The 22,066-nt window shown below is 46.8% G+C and overlaps 1 protein-coding gene across 1 annotated transcript in view; it reads left to right on the forward strand.

The window, feature by feature from the left end:
• The first annotated feature begins 737 nt into the window (after positions 1-737).
• CFAP221 (cilia and flagella associated protein 221) overlaps positions 738-22,066 on the forward strand; it is a 132,556-nt gene continuing 111,227 nt past the window's right edge. The window contains exons 1-6 of the mRNA XM_080667894.1: positions 738-809; positions 2,319-2,504; positions 5,155-5,255; positions 17,770-17,856; positions 18,012-18,110; positions 19,727-19,827. Of these exons, the coding sequence (XP_080524020.1) occupies positions 2,366-2,504; positions 5,155-5,255; positions 17,770-17,856; positions 18,012-18,110; positions 19,727-19,827 (527 nt within the window). The 5' untranslated portion in view covers positions 738-809; positions 2,319-2,365. The remainder of the gene's footprint in view (positions 810-2,318; positions 2,505-5,154; positions 5,256-17,769; positions 17,857-18,011; positions 18,111-19,726; positions 19,828-22,066) is intronic.

Raw genomic sequence — 22,066 nt, forward strand, 5'->3', positions numbered from 1 at the left:
GGGGGAGAGAAAAGAGAGAGAGAGAGAGAGATGAGAGACATGTGAGAGAAACACATAGATTGGTTGCCTCCCGCCCCAGGATGGAGACTACAACCATGGTACATGCCTTGACTGGGAATTGAACTTGAGGCCCACGCTCTAACCACTGAGTCAAACCGGCCAGGGCATCTTGTGGTTATGTTCTTTAAAAGAGTTCTTATCTTTTGGAGTTATATTCTGAACTATTTATGGGGGAAATGATGTCTGGGGTTTTCTTGAAATAATGCAGGGAGTAGGGGAAATGTACAAACTAAAAGTAAGATTGGCCGTGATTTGACCATTGTTGCAGGCGAGTGCCGAAGGTTCATCATACTATTCTTCCTACCTTTGCATATATTTGAAACCTGCCATAATAGAAAATGCAAAACAAACGCTATTAAAGTAGGGCGTGCTTGAACGAACGTGTCGCGGAAGCTGCAACCACAGCGCCTAGGGTGCCATGTCCCTTTCAGCCCGCCCCTCTCCCGCGATCTACTCTTCCAGGTGCCCAGTTTACAGTCTCTCCCGACTTTCTCACTTCCCCTCGGGAATCCATTGGCCTTGCACCGCCTAAGTGGCTCTCTGTTTCCCCAGGCCCCACAGACTGCTCAGGGTCCCCAGAAGACACCCACGGCCTCCGGACCTCGCGCTGCGACAGCACAGTTCCCCCCACGTTTCTGGGGAATTTGGTAGCGCCCGTCGCCAACCCCCCGGGAGCGCGTCCCGTTGTCGTGGCGACACTGTGTGCAAGTGCGGGCGCTCGCGAAATCCTGCCGGGGACCACCTCCAGTGTGAGCCGCCCTGGGACCTGGGCCGGGGGTGGCCCCCGTGGCCTCCGAGCTGCTGGGGCAGCCTGAAGCCCTGGCGGTGTCCAGGTCCAGCCACAAGTCAGCCTGGGCTGGGTCGCAGGAGAGGCCGGGCCTAAAGGATTAATGGGGATGTGGTGGGCCGTGGGTCCAGGCTCCATCCCAACCCCTCCCAGGGGATGGAGTCAAGCGAGCGGAGGGAGCGGGGTTTGGCAGGGAGGAGAGGGCCTGCCCAGAGGGTGCGGCGAGGGGACCCAGGGCGGGGGCCGTGAAAAGGGAAACAGGGTCATCCTGGCGGTGAGTGAAACGGAGGACGGTTGTTCTGGCATTTGAGGGACCGGGTGGAGAAGGGGCTGGAGAAGGAGCGTGGGGAGGTGTTAGGGATGAGCAGGTGAGGTGGCGGCTGTGCCGAGGGTGGGCAATGCAGCGATGCTAGGGAGAGGGATGGCAAGCGAGGGGAAAGGAGGAACTTCTTTCAGAAAGTGATTGTTAAGCCCCTGCAGGGTAGTCAACCTCCTTTTGCTCAATGCCGGAGACTTTTTGGGGATCTAAAGTTAATGAACCTTCTCAAAAACACAACCACCACCGAAACACACAAGGACATAGAGATCCACGCATGATTTCACATCCAATTTCAGGGGCTTCACAGAGCAGTCCCGTCTGTACCAGACCCCTGGGTTAGGACACTTAGCTGGGAAAATATAAAGATGTGTGGGATTTGTAAGGTGCCATGGCAGGGCAATAAATTGTTTTTTTGTGTAGCTTCCACTTCGAAACAGACATTCTGAATGAAGCCAGGGCAATAAATTGTTAATGCCAAATGAGGAGGAGAGGCAGCCATTGCTAAAGGATGTTCAAGTGTTGGGATCGGTGTGGACTATACGAAGAAGGTGGGACTTGAAATGACTGTGCTAAGGGAAGGCAAGACTGGCAAAGGGTGTGACATGCTTGGGACCTTTCCTGGGTTCTCAGACAGAGCTTCTAGGAAGGGCCAGTGGAGACAGAGGATGTCTGTGGCGTCTCCACCTCCACACCGCAGAGAACAGCCAGGAATGCGGCTCATAAATGCCAGTGTCCTCACAGTGTCTGCAAGATTAAAGGGTTTCACGGTCGCACCTGGGAATCTGATAGGGGGAAATCTCAGAAAGAACAGGCCTGTTTAACTGTTTACTGCAACATTTTCCAAACTTACTCGATGGTGAAGGCCCTTAACTTTGCTTTCACTCACCTCTACTAATAGCACAAGAAGCATGTCAGGACTACATTTTGGAAAAAGCTCTTGAGAGTTAGGACACGAAAGGGTTTGAGCAATGGCACGATACTGGGTGTAATGGGTGATGCAAAGAGATTAATGGGACAGCTGTGTGTGGGAATGGGGTGACCAGAGGCCAGGAGGGCTGTCACACAGTGATGCCAGAGGTACATTTGTCAAGGGCTGAGGAAAAATGTGGTGGTTTCTCATGGATGACTATACTGCTACTGTGTTCTTCCCAGGACATGACCTTTGGCTCTAAGAAGAACACTCCATTTTTCATGATAAAATGGCAGCAGTGAAAACCCCCGGCAGAGAACTAAAGAATGTAGAGGAACCATTTAATGACGTTTCGCCCCTCCTTTTGAAGAGCCTCGTGGAGGAGCCCAAGAAAAGAAGAGACGTGCCCAATCACCTGCTACAATCAAGTAAGCAGCTAGGAACAGTTTACTTTACAACTCACACCTCCCCCGAGGCTCTGAGGCCCAGGAAGTGTAGTGGATGCTGGGTGCTGATTTAGATGGTTTTCTAGGTGCAGAATAGTTTTTATTAAGAACAATGGCCCTATTTAGGTCCATTTAACTGATAGATTTTTGAGGCATGAATTAGTCACCAAGTTCTATTGCTTCCGCTTCCTCAAATAGCTTTCCTGTGTGTCCCCATGACCTTGCCCATGGTCCTCAGCAGGTCCCGGGGCTATGGCAGTGCTTCCCATGCCGCCACACTCTCCTCCAGGCCACCCTTCACACCCCAGCCAGTTTCCTTTGTAGAATCCCAGCTGGCCTCTGCCCCTGTCCTGCTGGAATATTCTGAGAGGTACCCCTTGCAGACAGGACAGAGTTGCAACTCCTCCAATTGGCTTTGCTGTTGGTCTGAAGCTGCACCATCCCCGTGCATGCCCCTCCCATCCCCAGCTGCAGCCCCTCCATAACACACCTCCTCCAATACCTCGGCATTTTATAACTTCTTGCCTTTTCCCTTGCCCATCTCTTAGCCTGGAAAGCCTGGTAAATCCTATTGCTGCTAAGTAAAATGCTAAAGCATTTTGCCTGCGTTATTTTCACTTAATCTGCATGACATCAACATTCTATTTCCATGTTTGCGTTGGGGAAGCTGAGACTCAGGTGAATTCTCCAAAGTGGAGAGTTAGTATAGTGTTCAGCTGTTGCAGCCCCATGTCCAGTTTTCTACCATTACACTAGGTTGCTGCCCCCTCGTCCTTCAAGGCCCCCTGCAAATGCTGGGAATGTAGTATTTGGTGTGTCTCTTCTGTCATTGTAGAACTTGAGTGCACATTAGCACACTTGACTTATTTCTGGGTCTGAAGAGAAAAATGCTCATTTACATGTATTTGTGGCCCTAAAAACAAAAACAAAACCTTCAGTGTTAAAAAATATTATCAAGGAATGTTAAGTTCAGTACTTAAAAATTACCTAATAACCTGCAGAGTTGGTCAGTCCCCGTGAAACACCATCCTAACCCCATCCCAGCCTTCAGTTTGGCCCAAAGCTGATGACAGCAGCAGAAACACCAAATGTGCCACACCCACTTTAGGTGAACGCTGGAATCATAGTGGGCAAAGGGATGAACAGGGTGTCCGTGGCTCACAGGACTGGGAGATGGCTAAAGTTGAAAGGTGATCATTTATTTTTAAAAAACTGGACAGTGCATTCATATTGAGGCAGTTTAGTGGTTGGAATAACACAGACCTGGGCTTAATTTGTTTTTTTAATCTTCACCAGAGGATATACTTTTCATTGATTTTTTTTTTAGAGAGCGTGAAGGAAGGGAGAGAGAGAGAGAGAGAGAGACATTGATGTGAGAGAGACACATTGATTGGTTGCCCCAGCACATGGCCCTGGTCTGGGATTGAACCTGCAACTGAGGTATGTGCCCTTGACTGGAAATCAAACCCGGGACCTTTTGGTGCGCAGGCCAAGGCTCTGTCCACTGCGCCAAACTGGTCAGGGCTAGGCTTAATTTTTAGCTATCAGCTTGGGCAAGTTGCTTAATCTTGTTGAGTCTCACTCAGCTCTCTTAGCTACAAAATGGAGCTAATGCCTGCCTCAGGGGGTGGAGTGAGAGTGCAAAGGCACGCCTGGCTTAAGGCACTGGAGGCACGGGAACTGTGGTGCCTGTGTGAGCAGCCAGGGAGCTTTGTGGACCCGGGCACTTTTGTGAGCTCAGCAGTTATAACCTTCCTCTCAAAACTGGGGGTGTGTGGGGGGAGATATTTATATTACGGTAACAGTTTGAGACTTTACTGTCCAGAGCAATGATTATTCAGAGCCTTAAGATTACATCAACTAACAGACATTGTGTAACATCCATTTAAAAAATATTTTTTCTGTATCACATTGTAATTCTATTCAGAGGAAAACAATAACAGTTCAATACAATTAAACGGTGTTAGATTCTTTTAACTGAGCGTTCATTGCACAGTAAGTATGCGCGGTGTTACACAGAGCAAAGGCGGCGTGTGCACTTTGTGAGCTCGTATTTTACTGCAGAGACTTGTACAAAACATGAAGAGCAAATTATTTTATTTATTTACTTATTTATTTATTTTTATCCTCACCCAAGGATATTTTTTCATTGATTTTTAGAGAGAGTGGAAGAGAGGGGGAAAGACAGAAAGAAATATCCATGTGAAACACATCATTTGGTAGCCTCCTGTAAGTGCCCTGACCAGGGCCAGGGCCAGAGAGGAGCCTGCAATCGAGGTACCGGCCTTTAACTGGACTCAAACCTGGGACCCTTCAGTCCATAGGCCAACGCTCTATCCACTGAGCCAAACTGGCTAGGGAAAGAGCACATTATTTTAGTAGGTAATAAACAATACACATGAATTTGTATTGTGATGATAATATCTCCCAAGTCATGTGTAAAAGTAGGAGGCGAGGCACAACAGTTTATTTGAAACAGACCATTCATGTTGACAGCTATATCCTCCAGCTGAAGCTTTCATGTGCTAAAAACATCCTTAATTAAAAAGAGCCATGTTAATAGGATCTGTTCTCATTTAATATTTTCCTTTAGTCTCATCTCATGATGTACTTATCTATATTGTTTTTATAGAGGTTTATGCCAAAGTTCTGAATAATAAGGTCGTGCAAGCAAAGCCTGGCATACTGCATTTTGGAGGCTATCAAATAGGAAAACAACATCAGCAGATTGTGGTAGGTGCTGTGTAAGTGGGATAATTAATCATAATAATGAAAGATGTGAATTTTCTGCATATATATTACTCATTCATCTAAAGAGCAGCAGAAGTACAGGTGTAAATTGGGCCAGAAAAGTCGTTCAAGGACAAGAGACATTGAGGTTGCATGTGTCCTTGGACCAGTTGATGTCCCTGTGCCAGAGACTCCTCCGAGCACTCTGTACATGTACTAGTAGGTGTCACTGCTGAGTGACTGCCAGAGGCAGGGGACTGTGCTTTGCGTCCCTCAAAATTCAATTCAGTCCTTATACCGGCTCTGTGGGTGTTGTAATGTTACTCTATATAGATGCGGAACCCAAGATTCCAGAGGTTAAATAGTTGGCTCAAACACACTGAGCCACGAAGTGGTGGAGGCAGACTCTTAGACTGCCTTTCTCCAAGCCAGTGTCTGCCCGATGGTGCCTACACCAGCAGGGAAAGCAGGTTTCTCCCTTAAGAGGCCCCAGCCAGGGTTCTGTTTCACTTGCCCAGGTCATATGCCCATGCCTAAATCAGTCATTCTGGCCAAAGATATTCTGCCCAGACCTGGACGGCAGGGGCCAGCTCCACTGAACAGGCCTCGGAAGGGACAGCGGAAGCCTACAGTGACTGCAGTCCACCACTGGGCCACACCGAGGGCCAGTCCTTGCTGCGTCCTCTCCAGTGACCTGGATGTTCAGACTGGAGTGGGTTATGGGCGACCACAGCATTCCTAACTCCCATGCCAAAGGGGACCTGAACAGTCATATCCGCTCTACAAACCTCAGTGACCTCAGCATAGTCCTGAGGTCGCACGGAGCAACACGTGAGAATCACTCCAACTGGGCCTTGGAACTGAGCCAGACAGGCCTCTGAGCATGTGCAGGAATGGGCGGAGGTGGGCTCTGCTCATGTGGGCCCTCGGAGAACTGGCTTTGTATGTGATGTCACCTCTGGCCCTGTCCCCAGCCACCACAAGAGTCTCTTCTTTTAAATGTAGTGAATTCTTAAAAGCCATGACTTTTTAAAAAAGATTTTTTTATTGATTTATAGAGAGAGAGGAAGGGAGAGGGACAGAGAGAGAGAAACATCAATGTGAGAGCAAAACATCGATTGGCTGCCTCCTGCATGAAGCCCACAACATGGGCATGTGCCCCGACTGGAAATGGAACAGGCAACCCTCTGGTGCACAGGACAGTACCCAACCAACTGAACCACATTGGCCAGGACAAAAGCCATGTCTTCACATGGATCATTTTAAGATAGAATTCTGACTGCTGTGTTAGATACTCTGAGTGAGGAGAGTCACTGAGAGACACTGACCAATGGTGAAGCTCCCCAGGGAGTGAGGTAGGTTTCATCATAGCCCCCAGTGAGCAGAGGGGCAGGTTCCAGGAGTCCTTATGCATTGAAGTGGGGAGAGTGGGTATATCAGGAGAGGAACCTGCCAGGTGCCAAGTGTCTCCTCTCAGGAGAAGGATTAGCATTTGAAACTATGACTAGGAACTTCACCCATCAACCTATAGGGGCACATTTCTTAGAACATGGCACCAAAGACAACGGTCAGTAATACATTCTGAGGCTTACTTTTCCTGGTTATTAGGTTTGCTGTCTAGATTATAGTAGGATAAATCTAAAATGATTATCATTCATAAATATTCATTGTTTATGATGAATAAACAATTCACCACCCATCCCTAGCCTCCTCACTCTCCTCATCAACCTACCCACTCCACCTCCACTCTAGGGAGCTACAGTCTACTTTCTGTTGGTATAGATTTGTCTATTCTTTACATATAAATGGAACAGTAGGACATGTGGTCTTCTGTGACTAGCTTTTTTCACTTAGCATGTTTTCCAGGCTCATTCAGCTTGTAGTATAAATCAATACTTCATTGCTTTTTATGGCTGAATAATACTCCATTATATGGATGTACAACATTTTGTTTATGCATTCATCCACCACTGATTGACATTTGGGTTTGTACTTTGGGGCGATTATGAAGAATGAATGCTGTTATGAACATTCACATACATGTTTGGGGTGGACATATTTTCTTGGCTATCAAAGAGTGCAATATTAATTTTCTGTGGCTGCTCTAGTAAATCACCACAATTTTAGGGGTTTAAAGAACAGAAAATTATTCTGCATGCCAGAGTCCAAAATCAGAGCCAGTAGGGCCGTGCTCCCTCCAAAACTCTTTGAGAAGAATCTTCCTTTGCTTCTTCCAGCTAGTGGTGCTCCAGGTTCTTTGTCTTGTGGCTACATAACTCCATCTGCACGTGGCTTTCTCTTCTGATTCCCTGTATCTTCTGTCACTTAAAAGGACTCTTTTTATTGGACTTAGGACTCATCTGGGTAATCCAGGATGATCTTATCTCAAGGTCCCTAACTTAATCATATCTGCAATGACCCTTTTCCCAAATAAGGTCACTTTCATAGGTTTGGGTATTAGGTGTGCACATATTTTTTGAGGCCACCATTCAGCTCACTGTTGTTTTATTTGCATTTCCTTAAAGACTAATGATGTCAAACATCTTTTCATTTACTTACTGGTCATGATGCATAAAAGGCTTGGGCAGAGAAGCCATTTGGGATAGTCCAAAAGCAAAGAGGGAAGTGAGAGGAGACGCTCTGGGAAGAGAGGAAGTCATGAAGAGAGGTGCAGGGGAGCAAGCTTGGGGTATTCAGAAGCCGGAGGCAATCTGGTTTACTGGGTGTGTGTGTGTGGGGGGGGGTGGTTCTGAAGAACAGGCCGTTTCTGTCTTTTGTACAGCACAGTGCCCAGCACACAGGAGGCACTCAGTAAACACTTAGGAAGATATTGAACTCACTTTATTGCGTCAACTAATGGTTGTTGGTGCAAATTCAATGCCAACAGGAATCCCCAAGTTGGGGTGTTGTGAAGAAGGAAACTTTATTTAGTGCAAACAGCTCAATTGTGATACAGCCCATCTGTGGAGCAGCACAGCTTGGAACAGTAAACTGTGAGGTGGCCCTGGGCAAGGTGGCCCTCGGGCAAGGCAGCTCTGCTCTGCTTTGCTTTAGTGTCTGCCACCAGCTCCAGTCTGCTCTGCTCTGCACCAGTCTGGTCTGCTCTGCTCCATTCTACTCTGGTTCAGTGAGACTTCTTCCATTTCAGCTCCATCCCAGAAACACAATCTTCTGTCTTCAGAAGAAAGGGAAAGTGTTCTCTCTGAGTCAGGGTGCTGACTTATAGAGAGAGGAGTCCCTGCCCCTCTTCCCTGATTGCTCTACACTCATGCAAATGAAGACTCCAAATCCTCACAGTTTTACTGGCCCAAAAGGCATTGTCCTGATTGGTTAAAATGGAGTCACTCTGATTGGTTGGTGAAGATGCTGATGGGGATATTGCTGTGCAGCTCCCATTGGACAGGGAAAGCCTCAGTCATGTTAGCTGAAATACATATCCAGGAACTCCTTTGTAAGGGCTGGCTCAGAGGTCAGGAACACAGTGCAGGCACACTGGTGGGAGGTAGACAGTCCAGGGCAGGCTTCCCCCTGAAGTGTGGTTTGTGTTGTTGCTTAGAAGTGGCTGCTAGACTCTGTCTCTAAAGGTGAGCCCAGTAAGCCAGCAGCAGCCCTTGTTAGTATGTGTCTTCTTTCTCAGGGTTCACAGTTAGAAGTGAGTGACTTGGAGGAGACTCAGTAATTCCAAATAAATAAAGGGTAAAGCCTAAATAATCATACTGCTTCTATTAGTCATTAAAACAAACAGAAATAGGGAGAAACCAAGATGGCGGCATAGGTAAGCACCTAAACTGCTGCCTCGCACAACAATTTCAAAACTACAACTAAAAGACAGAACGGACACCATCCAGAACCACAGGAAAGCTGGCTGAGTGAAAATTCTACAACTAGAAGGAAAGAGAAAAGCTCACAGAGAATTGGAGGTATGGCAAAGGGTCTTTGTGCACGCAGAGAGGAAGGGTGGCTCAGAGCCTGGCTGACTTTCTCTGGCGGGAGGGGGAAGGAAGCCCCCAACCGCACTGAACCCCAGTTCTGACTGCACTGAACCCCAGTCCCAGGCGAAACCCCATGGACCCAGGCTCATACAGGGGGAGTCTGAACTGTCAGGTAGAGAGAAAGACACCCGGAGACTCGGAGACCCGGGGGAGACACGGGGGAGCCCCGGCAGGCAGGGTTCTGGAGGCGCACGTGCAAGTGTGCACAAAGGCTGTGGAGGTTGCCACAGGCTTTCCCTAGCAGAAGGGAGTCCAAAGCTCCTGACTGCACTGAACCCCAATTCTGACTGCACTGAACCCCAGTTCCAGGCGAGCCCCTGGGGACCCACGCTCTTGTGGGGGGAATCTGGACCCTCAGGCGGAGACTCGGGAGCCGGGGAAAGCAGAGGTCTGCAGGCGCGCACACGCGCAAGGGCAAGGCTGACTGGAAGCCAAGACTGTCTGCTCCACCCTGAGACTCCACCCCATTCAAGCTGAGCACAGAGGCTATTGCAATTTGGCAAGTCTAATCCTATAAGGCTGTCTCCAGCACCGAACTTCTCCCAGCGTAGACACAGCTGATCCTTACAGCCAACTGGCCTGGAGGTCAATTCCTCCCAGTGATACCAACAACAATCAAGACTTAACTACAACAAGGCTGTACACACAGTCCACAAAGGGGTGCACCAAGAGTATCCACCTCAGATTAACTGGTGAGGCAGACCCACTGGGCCATATAGGAAACCTAGCACACAAATCTACCCTACTAACTCAGGGAAGCAGTGAAAATGCAGCGTCAAAGAAACAGATCACGAACGAAAGAAATGGAGGAAAACAAACGACTGGATATAGAATTCAAAACCACGGTTATAAGGCTTTTAAAGAATATCCTAGAAAAGGCCGATAAATATAACAAGACCCTCGAAGATATGAAAAAGGACCAACTAGAAATTAAACATACACTGACTGAAATAAAAAATATTATACAGAGACCCAACAACAGACTAGAGGAACACAAGAATCAAGTCAAAGAATTGAAATTCAAAGAAGCAAAAAACACTCAACTGAAAAAGAAAAAAGAAAAAAAAATCCAAAAAGTTGAAGATAGTGTAAGAAGACTCTGGGACAACTTCAAGTGTACCAACATCAGAATTATGGGGGTGCCAGAAGAAGAGAGAGAGCAAGATACTGAAAACCTATTTGAAGAAATAATGACCGAAAATGTCCCCCACCTCGTGAAAGAAATAGACTTACAAGTCCAGGAAGCCCACAGAAACCCAAACAAAAGGAATCCAAAGAGGACCACACCAAGACACATCATAATTAAAATGCCAAGAGCAAAAGACAAAGAGAGAATATTAAAAGCAGCAAGAGAAAAACAGTTAATTACCTACAAGGGAGCACCCATACGACTGTCAGCTGATTTCTCAACAGAAACTATGCAGGCCAGATGGGAGTGGCAAGAAATTTTCCAAGTGATGAATAGCAAGAACCTACAACCAAGATTACTCTACCCAGCAAAGCTATCATTCAGAATTGAAGGGCAGATAAAGAGCTTCACAGATAAGAAATAGCTAAAGGAGTTCATCACCACCAAACCAGTATTATATGAAATGCTGAAAGGTATTCTTAAAGAAGAGGAAGAAGAAAAAAGTAAAGATAAAAATTATGAACAACAAATACATATCTATCAACAAGTGAACCTAAAAATCAAGTGAATTAAAAACCTGAGGAACAGAATAATCTGGTGAATATAATAGAATCAGGGGCATAGAAAGGGAGTGGACTGATAATTCTCAGGGGGAAAGGGGTATGCGGGGTTCATGAAGAGACTGGACAAAAATCATACACCCATGGATGAGGACAGTGGGGGGGGAGGTAAGGGCAGAAGGTGGGGTGGGAACCGGGTGGAGGTGAGCTATGGGGGGGGGGGGAGGAGAAACAATTGTAATAATCTGAATAAAGATTTATTTAAAAATAAATAAAATAAAATAAAAATTAAAAAAAAAAAAGAAATAGATAAAAGTACAAACTGATTTCATCTTAATAACATTCTGGGAGATCTTAGGAGAGCCAGCCTCCTGTTTCCATCAGCAAAGTTAAGTGGAAGCTTAAGGCAATTGCCTTGAGATTCCTGCCAAACAAGGGGAAAATCCAACTCTGCTTTTATCTTAGTTTTGCTACAGGAAACTATGCAAATTGGAATGATTGAACGTGGGTTTAAAACCACAATAAGTTGTTCATTAACATTGGAGCTTGATCCAGGTCTGGTCAAAGAAGTGAAGACATTTTACATGGATTCATACTGAAATCAATGTTTCGATATACTTTAAATTTTGACATAATGATGTCCAGTTTTCTCTTAAATTCCTTTTTCCTCTGTGCTAAGGCTTTGTCTAGGAAACTACATTTATTAATTAAATAATCAATTTCCCCATGAGACATCCGGTATTGATGTTGCTAGTCTAAACCACAGTTGTTAGCTTCTACAGCCTTACCTTACGTCACTTCACAGTCCTCCCAGCGTTCTGTAACCATAGTGTTAGTCTTCAGTTTCCTAGTGCAGTGCCAGACACGCCTCCCCACCTGGTCCCGCAGCCTCTCCCCAGGGTGCCGGGGAGGGAGTGAGGACCGGGTGTAAACACATCTTTCTGGAGCCTCAGTTTGCTCTCTTGTTCTAGAGAACTGCATTACAGAGCAAAATCTTAGGGTAAAATGTGTGACCGACACTTTAAGAACTTAAGACTGCTTGAATTTTGTCCCCAGATCCCTGGGGTTGGGTATTAACCCTCCCTGACTGAGAAGCTGTGCCACTGAGGGCAGGTATTAAAAGACTCCAACTTTGAATCTGAAATGTGGTGTTTGGGAAAATACTATGGCAAGTGCTTGGGTTAAAGCCCCCTTTAACCCAAGCCAGTACTTCACTGGGGGGTGGGTTTTGCGCTGCCCTATAGAGGGTGGAATCTCCAGAGGGGACACAGGAGGGGCCTGTGAGAAGCAGAGATGGGAGGGGGAGTGGAGAGAGCTGTGGGCAGGACTTGGGAAATCCCTGTAAATCTGAGTAAAAGCTGTTTAACCCATTGTTTGAGTGGGTTTTTTTGTTTGTTTGCTGTGGGGATCAGTTCTGAAAAACTGAAGCAGAAGCTGAAGTTCATGTGGTATCCTGTGGAGGCAACATCAAGGTCATGAGGGCCAGGAGAAGGCCAGCCCCCAGTGGACAGGAGATCTTGGAGGGTTTGGGGACATCTATTGACCACTCAAATTGGAAGACAGGGTAGGATCTTCGGCAGTTCTCACACTCAGTTATGTTTTCAAATAAACTTTTATTATTCATTTAAAATACACTTTCTAGATGGTTTGCGGAGAAACCAAGATGGCGGCATAGGTAAACACCTAAACTGCTGCCTCGCACAACAATTTCAAAACTACAACTAAAAGACAGAACGGACACCATCCAGAACCACAGGAAAGCTGGCTGAGTGAAAATTCTACAACTAGAAGGAAAGAGAAAAGCTCACAGAGAATTGGAGGTACGGCAAAGGGGCTTTGTGCGCGCAGAGAGGAAGGGTGGCTGAGAGCCTGGCTGACTTTCTCTGGCGGAAGGGGGAAGGAAGCCTCCGACCGCACTGAACCCCAGTTCTGACTGCACTGAACCCCAGTTCCGGGCGAACCCCTGGGGACCCACGCTCTTACGGGGGGAGTCTGGACTCTCGGGCGGAGACTCGAGCTGGGAAAGGCAGAAGTCTGAAGGCGCGCGCGGGCCAGTGCACACAAAGGCTGCGGAAGTTGCCACAGGCTTTCCCTAGTGGAAGGGAGTCAGAGGATTCTGACTGCACTGGGCCCCAGTTCTGACTGCAGTGAACCCCAGTTCCAGGCGAGCCCCTGGGGACCCACGCTCTTGTGGGGGGAGTCTGGACTCTCGGGCGGAGACTCGGGAGCCAGGGAAGGCGGAGGACTGAGGGTGCGCGTGCGTGCCAGTGCGCACAAAGCCTGCGGAGGTTGCCACAGGCTTTCCCTAGTGGAAGGGAGTCAGAGGCTCCTGACGGCACTGAGCCCCAGTTCTGACTGCAGTGAACCCCAGTTCCAGGTGAGCCCCTGGGGACCCATGCTCTTGTGGGGGGAGTCTGGACTCTCAGGCGGAGACTCGAGCTGGGGAAGGCGGAGGACTGAAAGTGCACATGCGCGCAAGGGCAAGGCTGACAGGAAGCCAAGACTGAGACTCCACCCCATCCAAGCTGAGCACAAAGGCTATTGCAATTTGGCAAATCTAATCCTATAAGGCTGTCTCCAGCACCGAACTTCTCCCAGCATAGACACAGCTGATCCTTACAGCCAACTGGCCCGGAGGTCAATTCTTCCCAGTGATACCAACAACAATAAAGACTTAATTACAACAAGGCTGTACACACAGTCCACAAAGGGGTGCACCAAGAGTGTCCACCTCAGGTTAACTGGGGAGGCAGACCCACTGGGCCATTGGAAACCTAGCACAAATATCTACCTTACCAACTCAGGAAAGCAGTGAAAATGCGGCATCAAAGAATCAGATCACAAACGAAAGAAATGGAGGAAAACAAACGACTGGATATAGAATTCAAAACCACGGTTATAAGGCTTTTTAAGAATATCCTAGAAAAGGCCGATAAATATAACGAGACCCTTGAAGATATGAAAAAGGACCAACTAGAAATTAAACATACACTGACTGAAATAAAAAATATTATACAGAGACCCAAAAACAGAATAGAGGAACACAAGAATCAAGTCAAAGAATTGAAATACAAAGAAGCAAAAAACACTCAACCGAAAAAGCAAAAAGCAAAAAAAAAAATCCAAAAAGTTGAAGATAATGTAAGAAGACTCTGGGACAACTTCAAGCGTACCAACATCAGAATTATGGGGGTGCCAGAAGAAGAGAGAGAGCAAGATACTGAAAACCTATTTGAAGAAATAATGACCGAAAACTTCCCCCACTTGGTGAAAGAAATAGACTTACAAGTCCAGGAAGCCCACAGAACCCCAAACAAAAGGAATCCAAAGAGGACCACACCAAGACAGATCATAATTAAAATGCCAAGAGCAAAAGACAAAGAGAGAATATTAAAAGCAGCAAGAGAAAAACAGTTAATTACCTACAAGGGAGCACCCATACGACTGTCAGCTGACTTCTCAACAGAAACTATGCAGGCCAGACGGGAGTGGCAAGAAATTTTCAATGTGATGAATAGCAAGAACCTACAACCAAGAGTACTCTACCCAGCAAAGCTATCATTCAGAATTGAAGGGCAGATAAAGAGCTTCACAGATAAGAAAAAGCTAAAGGAGTTCATCACCACCAAACCAGTATTATATGAAATGCTGAAAGGTATTCTTTAAGAAGAGGAAGAAGAAGAAAAAAGTAAAGATAAAAATTATGAACAACAAATACATATCTATCAACAAGCGAACCTAAAAATCAAGTGAATTAAAAACCTAAGGAACAGAATAATCTGGTGAATATAATAGAATCAGGGGCATAGAAAGGGAGTGGACTGATAATTCTCAGGGGAAAAGGGGTGTGGGGGGTACGGGAAGAGACTGGACAAAAATCATACACCTATGGATGAGGACAGTGGGGGGGAGGTAAGGGCAGAAGGTGGGGTGGGAAATGGGTGGAGGGGAGCTATGGGGGGAAAAAGGAGAAATAATTGTAATAATCTGAATAAAGATTTATTTAAAAAAATAAATAAAAAAATAATAAAAAAATAAAAATAAAATAAAATAAAATACACTTTCTAGCCATGGCCAGTGTTACTCAGTGGTTGGAGTGCTGGTCTGCACACACAGAAGGGTACCAGGAGCCAAGTGAAATGTGTCTCTCTCCCATCCATGTTTCCCTCCCTCATTTTCTCCCTCCTTCCCTTCCACTCTCTCTAAAAAAAAAAAAAAAAAAAAAAAAAAAAATCAATGGAAAAAAATGAGTGAGGATTAAAACATAATATTAATAAAATACATTGTCTAAACACTTTCTTCAACTTCTCAAGGCTTTCCCCCCCTTGAATGAGTATTATTTTCCTCAGTTTTAGTTATAAATAGAAAGGCAGGAGTGCCATTTCCATTTTAGTCCTGAAAGGATATTATTTTGAACACTTTAAAACAACACTGACCTGCTGATAAAATACAAAAAGAAAGCTGAGAAGTGCAGTCTGGGCACTGGGCTGTGCTGAGCTAAGAGGCAGCGGGATGTAGTGGAGGGAACCCTAGAGCAGAGCTGGGCCCAACTCAGGCAATAGTCCTGGTGCGGTGAGCAGAACCCAACCACCGTCTGCGTGCAACAGGGGGTTGTCCTCAATGTCTCTTCAGTCCTTCTGGGCTCAGAGAACAGTCTCCAGTAGGCGAAGAACATGATTATTACAGCATGCAATGAGTATTTGTACCCAAAAGTTGAGAATTGCAAAACTTATAGAATCTCCAGGGCTCCCAGTGTATTTTAGAAGTCAATCTGAGATGTTGACTTTGTTTTCTAAAATGTAGAGAGCAAGTTGTTCATTTCTTGCTTTAATTTGTTAGATTTTTGTATTGTTTTAAGTTTATTAAAAAACACATTGGCAAACATGCCCCCTGGCATTGTCTTAGGAACATTTGGTTTAAAAGTCCTCGTGAAAGGAAGGACCGGCCCCTCCCCGTCACGAGGGTCTCTTGGCTGCCTTCTTAACACCCGCCCACCCCCCACTACCCACCGTGGGGAACCATGGGCCCAGCCTTCAGTCTTAGGGAGTCTTCCTTTCACATCAGATGTCAGGTAAAGGCTGAAGATCTTCTTCCTCTTTTTACACTCCCTGTCTAGATAACCCTAAATATCTACATTTTTACGTGAGTCTGTTCTTTCTTATTTTTCATTGATCCAAATGCATAATTCCAGATCAGTAATCTTTTAAAGTTGAATATGGGAAGCGGCAGCCAAATCATAGCCCCTGTACTATCTGAATGGGGTCTTCGAGAAGTCTGAGCACAGCCCTCACAGGGGAGCCCGCGGGCAGCAGTCCTGACTAGGACTGGCCCACCCTCTCTGTCAGTTGGCAGCACTTTTTGTGCAGCGAGAAACACAGGGCCTGAGGGGGTCCTGGGCCTTTGAATGTTGTTCCAAAGGACACTGGGCTCTGGGCTCACCAGATTCTCACAGCCCTTTTGCTCGAGAGCAGAAATGCCTGCATGACATTTCTACACACGCATCCTGAGCATCCGTCCTGCTAACAAGAGAAACCCTGAGCATCAGCCCAGGTGAGTGGAGCTGCAGCCCCCTCGGCGCCTGCTGTGCGCTCCTGGGTCCCTGCTTCCACACGCTCCTCCGTTGTTGCACTGTCCTTCCTCCTTCCTGACTTAGTTTAAGGTACATGGCCACAATGCAACCACTTCTGCTCCCAGTCCTTCCTGGGCTCCAGCACCAGGCGGTCACAGTCCTCCCTCCGTGACCAGTAAGGGGACAGATGTGTCTGTGAAGACTTGAGAACCTGGCGTTGAGCAGCTCCCTCTCGGTTTCCAGGCAGGTGCCACCACCCCAGACTCAGGCTCTAGCACACGGTCCTCTCTGCCTCTCCTGGAAAGGACCCTGCCCTCTGCAGGGCCCCTCGGGAGGTCAAGGAATTGAAACAAAGAGTAAATATGTCAAAACAGGATCACTAAAATTGTACTTTGAGAATGCTCGCAGGTGATAAATGGGAATCTTTAACAAATGCAAACACCAGTTTAACCTCACCAGGAAATATTGTCTGAAGTCTAATCTGGGGCTTTGATAGATGTGAGGCCTCGGGCAATGGGTCAGGGACAGGCCCAGCCTCTGGCCCAGACTTTGGAAACCAAAGGCCTCTCAACTGTCCCTTGGCCCAGGGGAAGCCCAAATGCCCAGAGACCAAAGTTCTTGCTCCTCTGCCAAGCAGAGGAAGGAAAGCACCTTTTCTCAGAGTCACACTTCATTCCCCAGCGTTGTCCTGCGTCACGGGGTTGGCCTCCTGTCACCATCAGAGCACCCCGACCTTGAGTTCCCTTAAGTTTGCCCCAGGGGTGGGTTGGAGGCTATCCTAGCCACACTCTCTTTCCTGGAATTTTGACTATCTAAATGTGTCGGGGTCCCCAGGACCAGTGGCATGTAATCAAAGAAACTGAGAGTTGGTGGGTGGCTGGCTTCTTAGCTCAGTGAATCACAGGGCTAAACTGAGTTCAACAGGAAGATACACGCTGTAAGCTGTCAGGACTGGGAAGGATACAGGCCCAGGGGGGCAGGGGGGAGGGAAACCCTTCGGAGAAAGGGTGCGGCCTCTGGCCAAGCCCTTAAGCTGGGCAGAAGGCACATGGGCATAATTTATTATTCATTCAATGGTGTTTGCTATGCTTATTTTATTATTCTTTAAATGGCATGTGATGGGTTTACAATCTTCTACAAATTAAAAAATAGAGCGTATCTTCTCGAATTGCTTTTGGAATAAGATGAGGGATAACTAAATGAGGAAATGAATATGCAAATAGATAAAATGGTGTGTTTATTCTGATTGCTTCTTTTTCTCTCCCAGCATCTGATCAATATTTCCAATGAGGACATACATGTTCATATTTTACCCCCACAAACAAAATACTTTCAGATCAAGTATATGAAGAAGGTAAGCCCCGCTGGATGGCCCTTCTCTCATGGTGTTCTTTGTCGGGCTGTGGTTTTCTGTCACCGGTCACCTGGGCGCGGTGTGTGGAGGGCTGTCCCAGATCCTGTCTCTGAGTGCTCTGGGGCTTGTCCCAACCAGAGCCCCTTGTCTTCTAGGAGCACCGCCTTGTCCCTGGCTTGTCCCTCACGGTCACCATTACGTTTTCTCCAGATGAGTGGCGATACTATTATGATTGCATCCGTGTTCACTGTAAGGTAAGTCTCTTAAAATCAGGCTTTCGGGGGTGGGGTGGTGTCAAAACTAACACCCTCAAGGGGAACAGAGGGAAGGAATGACGGGTGTGAAGTTTCCCGGCCCAGCGCCTGGTGGCCCTCTTCGGCCAGTCTGACGGCATGAGGGCCCTTGTCCAGCGGGTCCCAGCTGGGAGCATGCAAGGCTACTGAGAACTGGGGCAGAGCCACGAGACTCGGTTCGCTGCCGGGTTCCCACCTGCCCTGGCTACAAGCTTCATTTATCACATGGTGCTGGGAGTTGATGAAGGCTTTTCCAAATAGCGTAGCCACACTTTTTAAGTGCTAGATTAAAAAGTTAGCAAGAACCCCGAGTTGTGTTTATAAACTCTGGGGACTGGATCGTATCTTGTGTGGGAAGGTCCTCAGAGGCAGCCCTGGGCTCTGCGGAGATGTGGGAGCCTGGGTGGCCTGACCCCAGGTGGCTGGCTGTGCTGCATGACTTCTTATGAGCCTTTCTCTAGGTCACCTAAGTCATCCTTTGGCCTCCAGCCAGAGCCAGCTCCCAGGCCACCCATCCTTCTCTTAAAATGTTCACTTCCACACTCCCTTGCTCTATATTCCAACCCTACCTCTTGTAAGTCAAGAAGACTTAAGGTTAACTAAATTTGATTTTCAATACTAAAATGGAAGAGTATGTTTTAGTAACAAATGAGTTTCAATTTTTTTATTATTGATTTCAGAGAGGAAGGGAGAGGGAAAGAGATAGAAACATCAATGATGAGAGGGACTCATTGACCATCTGCCTCCTGCACACCCCCTACTGGGGATCAAGCCTGCAACCCGGGCATGTGCCCTAACCAGGAATGGAGCCATGACCTCCTGGTTTATAGATAGATGCCCAACCACTGAGCCACACCAGCCCAGCGACTTTCAATTTTTAAAAAGAAAAATATACCTAAAACTGAAAATAGAAAATTGCTTTCCAGAGGAATATTCTGCGCCAAGAACTCAAATCCCTAGGCAGGCATGTGTAGGGAGCCCAGCACGTGTCCTCTCTCAGAAGTAATGCTACGGATAGCCAGCACCTGTGCAGTACTTTTCACTTTGTGAGGCCGCCACCTACTTTAATTCTCAAAAACACCTTTAAGGAAAGGCAGAATATCCCCATTTTGCAAAGAAAGAAACAAGGCCTGAAGAGGTTAAAGGTCATGGCTAAGGTCACACTTGATGCAGGACTAGAAGCAGGCATCTGCAGGCTTCCAGTGCTGTTTATTACCCCACTCTGGGCAGCTGATTCTATGCTGGTTTCTCTTTCTTCCCTACAAGTTCCTGAAATAGAAACAGACAGACGACTGTCTTCATATCTACACGAAGACAGTCATATCATTACTGTCTTTAGCTTTTCTGCATGACAGTGAACATTGTTTAAATGAAATATATTTAAAATTATTTATACTTTGGTATAGCAAAGAAAAATCAATGTTTTAAATGTTGTATTTAAATACTCAGTTTTCTTAAAAAATATTTTTTCTAGAAATATTTTTTTAATGATAGAGAACAAAATAAATATCTACAAGTTCATCTTTTAAAATTCTGGTCTTCAGTATGGTAAATTGGACTTTTCCCATTAATTTTAGGGTGATGACACTTTGCTTATTCCCGTTCATGCCTATCCTGTCATGAACACACTGGATTTTCCCTCATATATAAACCTATCAAATGTTCTACTTGGTGAAAGGTGAGTTACAGAAATGAACTACCAAAATGTCATAGAATGTGAAAAATTAAGAGAGACATATATAAAGATTTATATTTTTCCTAATAGAAGGTTATCTTTCTAGCTGAGTTAGACCACACTTGTAATTGCAAAAGAAAACAAACAAAGTCAAAATACTCTGAGTGAGAAATGGAATTACTTGGGTAATTTAACTGGCAGGTGTGAGGTGGATCTTCAGGCTTGGCTGGGTCTGGGAATTTAAATCGGGTTACAGGAACCTGACTCTCCCCATATCAGGGTCTGCAGGCTTTTTTCTTAGCAGGCCCCTCTTCCTGGGGCACAGGTGCCAGAAACTCCAGAGACTGTTGGCAACATGGGTGGTTGGTTGGAGGGGCTGGAGGCGTTGGGGGTATTTAAGCAAAAGTCTCAGGACTGAGTCTTATTGGGCCAACTTAGAGCTTGTGCCCCTCCATGTAGCGATCTTTATTTTTAAATGAAGGGGGAAATAAATGTAAAGATGACAAAGACAATAGACAGTCACTATAGATGCCAAATTTCAGATTCCTCCTCCTTCTTGTTGGGAAAATAGTTGATGATTCCAGTTGCAATTTATTTATGTCTTATTTTTTCAATAAATATTTATTGAATATCTACTCTCAGGTATAGTGCTATTTGTCCCTAAGGATATAGAGAAGATGGATATTGGGCTGTTAGATATCCTATCTAATAAAAGAGTAATATGCAAATTAACCATCACTCCGCTACACCCACAAGCCACACCCACCAGTCAACCAGGAGTGAGTATGCAAATTAACCCAACCAATATGGCTGCGGCCACGGAGTGAGCAGGAGGCTTGGGTTTTCCTGGTAATGGAGGAAGCCAAGCTTTCCACACACCCTGGTGGGCCCAGGCCTCCACTCAAGGCTACAAAGTTTCAATTATAGAAGATAAATAAATCCCAACAAAAATGGCAGCAGCCACGGAACTGGAGAGAGCAGGAGGCTTGGGTTGCCAAGCTCCCACAGCTCTGGCCTGCCTTGGTCTCTGCTACAAAGTTTCAATTATAGAAGATAAATAAATCCCCAAAAAATGGCTGCTGCCACAGAGCGAGCAGGAAGCTTGGCTCCACTCAAGGCTACAAAGTTTCAATTATAGAAGATAAATTAATCCCAGATATCAGGGCCTCCGCTTGGGTTGCACGGGAGCGTGGACAGCCTGCAAACCACCACAGGCCCCTCACCCAGGCCACCTCACGCCCCAAGGGAACCCCCACTCTGATCCGGGACACCCTTCAGGGCAAACCAGCCGGCCCCCACCCATGCACCAGGCCTCTATCCTATCTAATAAAAGAGTAATATGCAGATTGACCATCACTCCAACACACAAGATGGCTGCCCCCATGTGGTCAAAGATGGCTGCCCCCATGTGGACACAAGATGGCCACCACAAGATGGCCAGCAGGGGAGGGCAGTTGGGAGGGACCAGGCCTGCAAGGGAGGGCAGTTGGGGGTGACCAGGCCAGCAGAGGAGGGAAGTTGGGGGCAACTGGGCCTGCAGGGAAGGGCAGTTGGGCATCAATCAGGCTGGCAGGGGAGTGGTTAGGGGGTGATCAGGCTGGCAAGCAGAAGCGGTTAGGAGCAATCAGGAAGGCAGACAGGTGAGCAGTTGGGAGCCAGCAGCCCTGGATTGTGAGAGGGATGTCCGACTGCCCATTTAGGCTGGGCTGAGGGACACACACCCCCGTGCACGAATTTCGTGCACCAGGCCTCTAGTTGTGATATAATGGCCATGCCAGTTGTTGAAATATTGAAATACTCCTCTACTGGTTGGGAAATATATACTGTCCTGAGTCCTGTCCCCAATCCCCCAATCCCAGCTGCCTATTCTTTCTCTCTTGCCATTCCCTTGCTTCCCAGTGATTCAGCAATTAAGTTGTTAATACCTAGCATTTGGGGTTGGGAAGCACCTGCAGGACCTGCTGCAGCCTTTTATCCATTCTAATTGAGTGCTGTCTGTGAAGTCCTGATTGAGTAGCCAAAGGTTCTGATTCTGGAGGCCTTAGCGTCTAGTGGGGATAGAGCCATGTCATCAATGAACTGCACTAATTACTGAGTGCTCTAACAGAGGCACACGGGGGAAAGTCCTCATTCATTTGGGGATGACATGGTTATCCTAAGAGGACACCATGGGGTGGCCTGGGACAGTGGCATTCCATGCAGGGAAGTAGCATGTACAAAGGCTTGGTGGCAGCCGAGGGCA

Source organism: Plecotus auritus, assembly GCF_963455305.1.
Source record: "Plecotus auritus genome assembly, chromosome: 5".
Classification (NCBI taxonomy): domain Eukaryota; kingdom Metazoa; phylum Chordata; class Mammalia; order Chiroptera; family Vespertilionidae; genus Plecotus; species Plecotus auritus.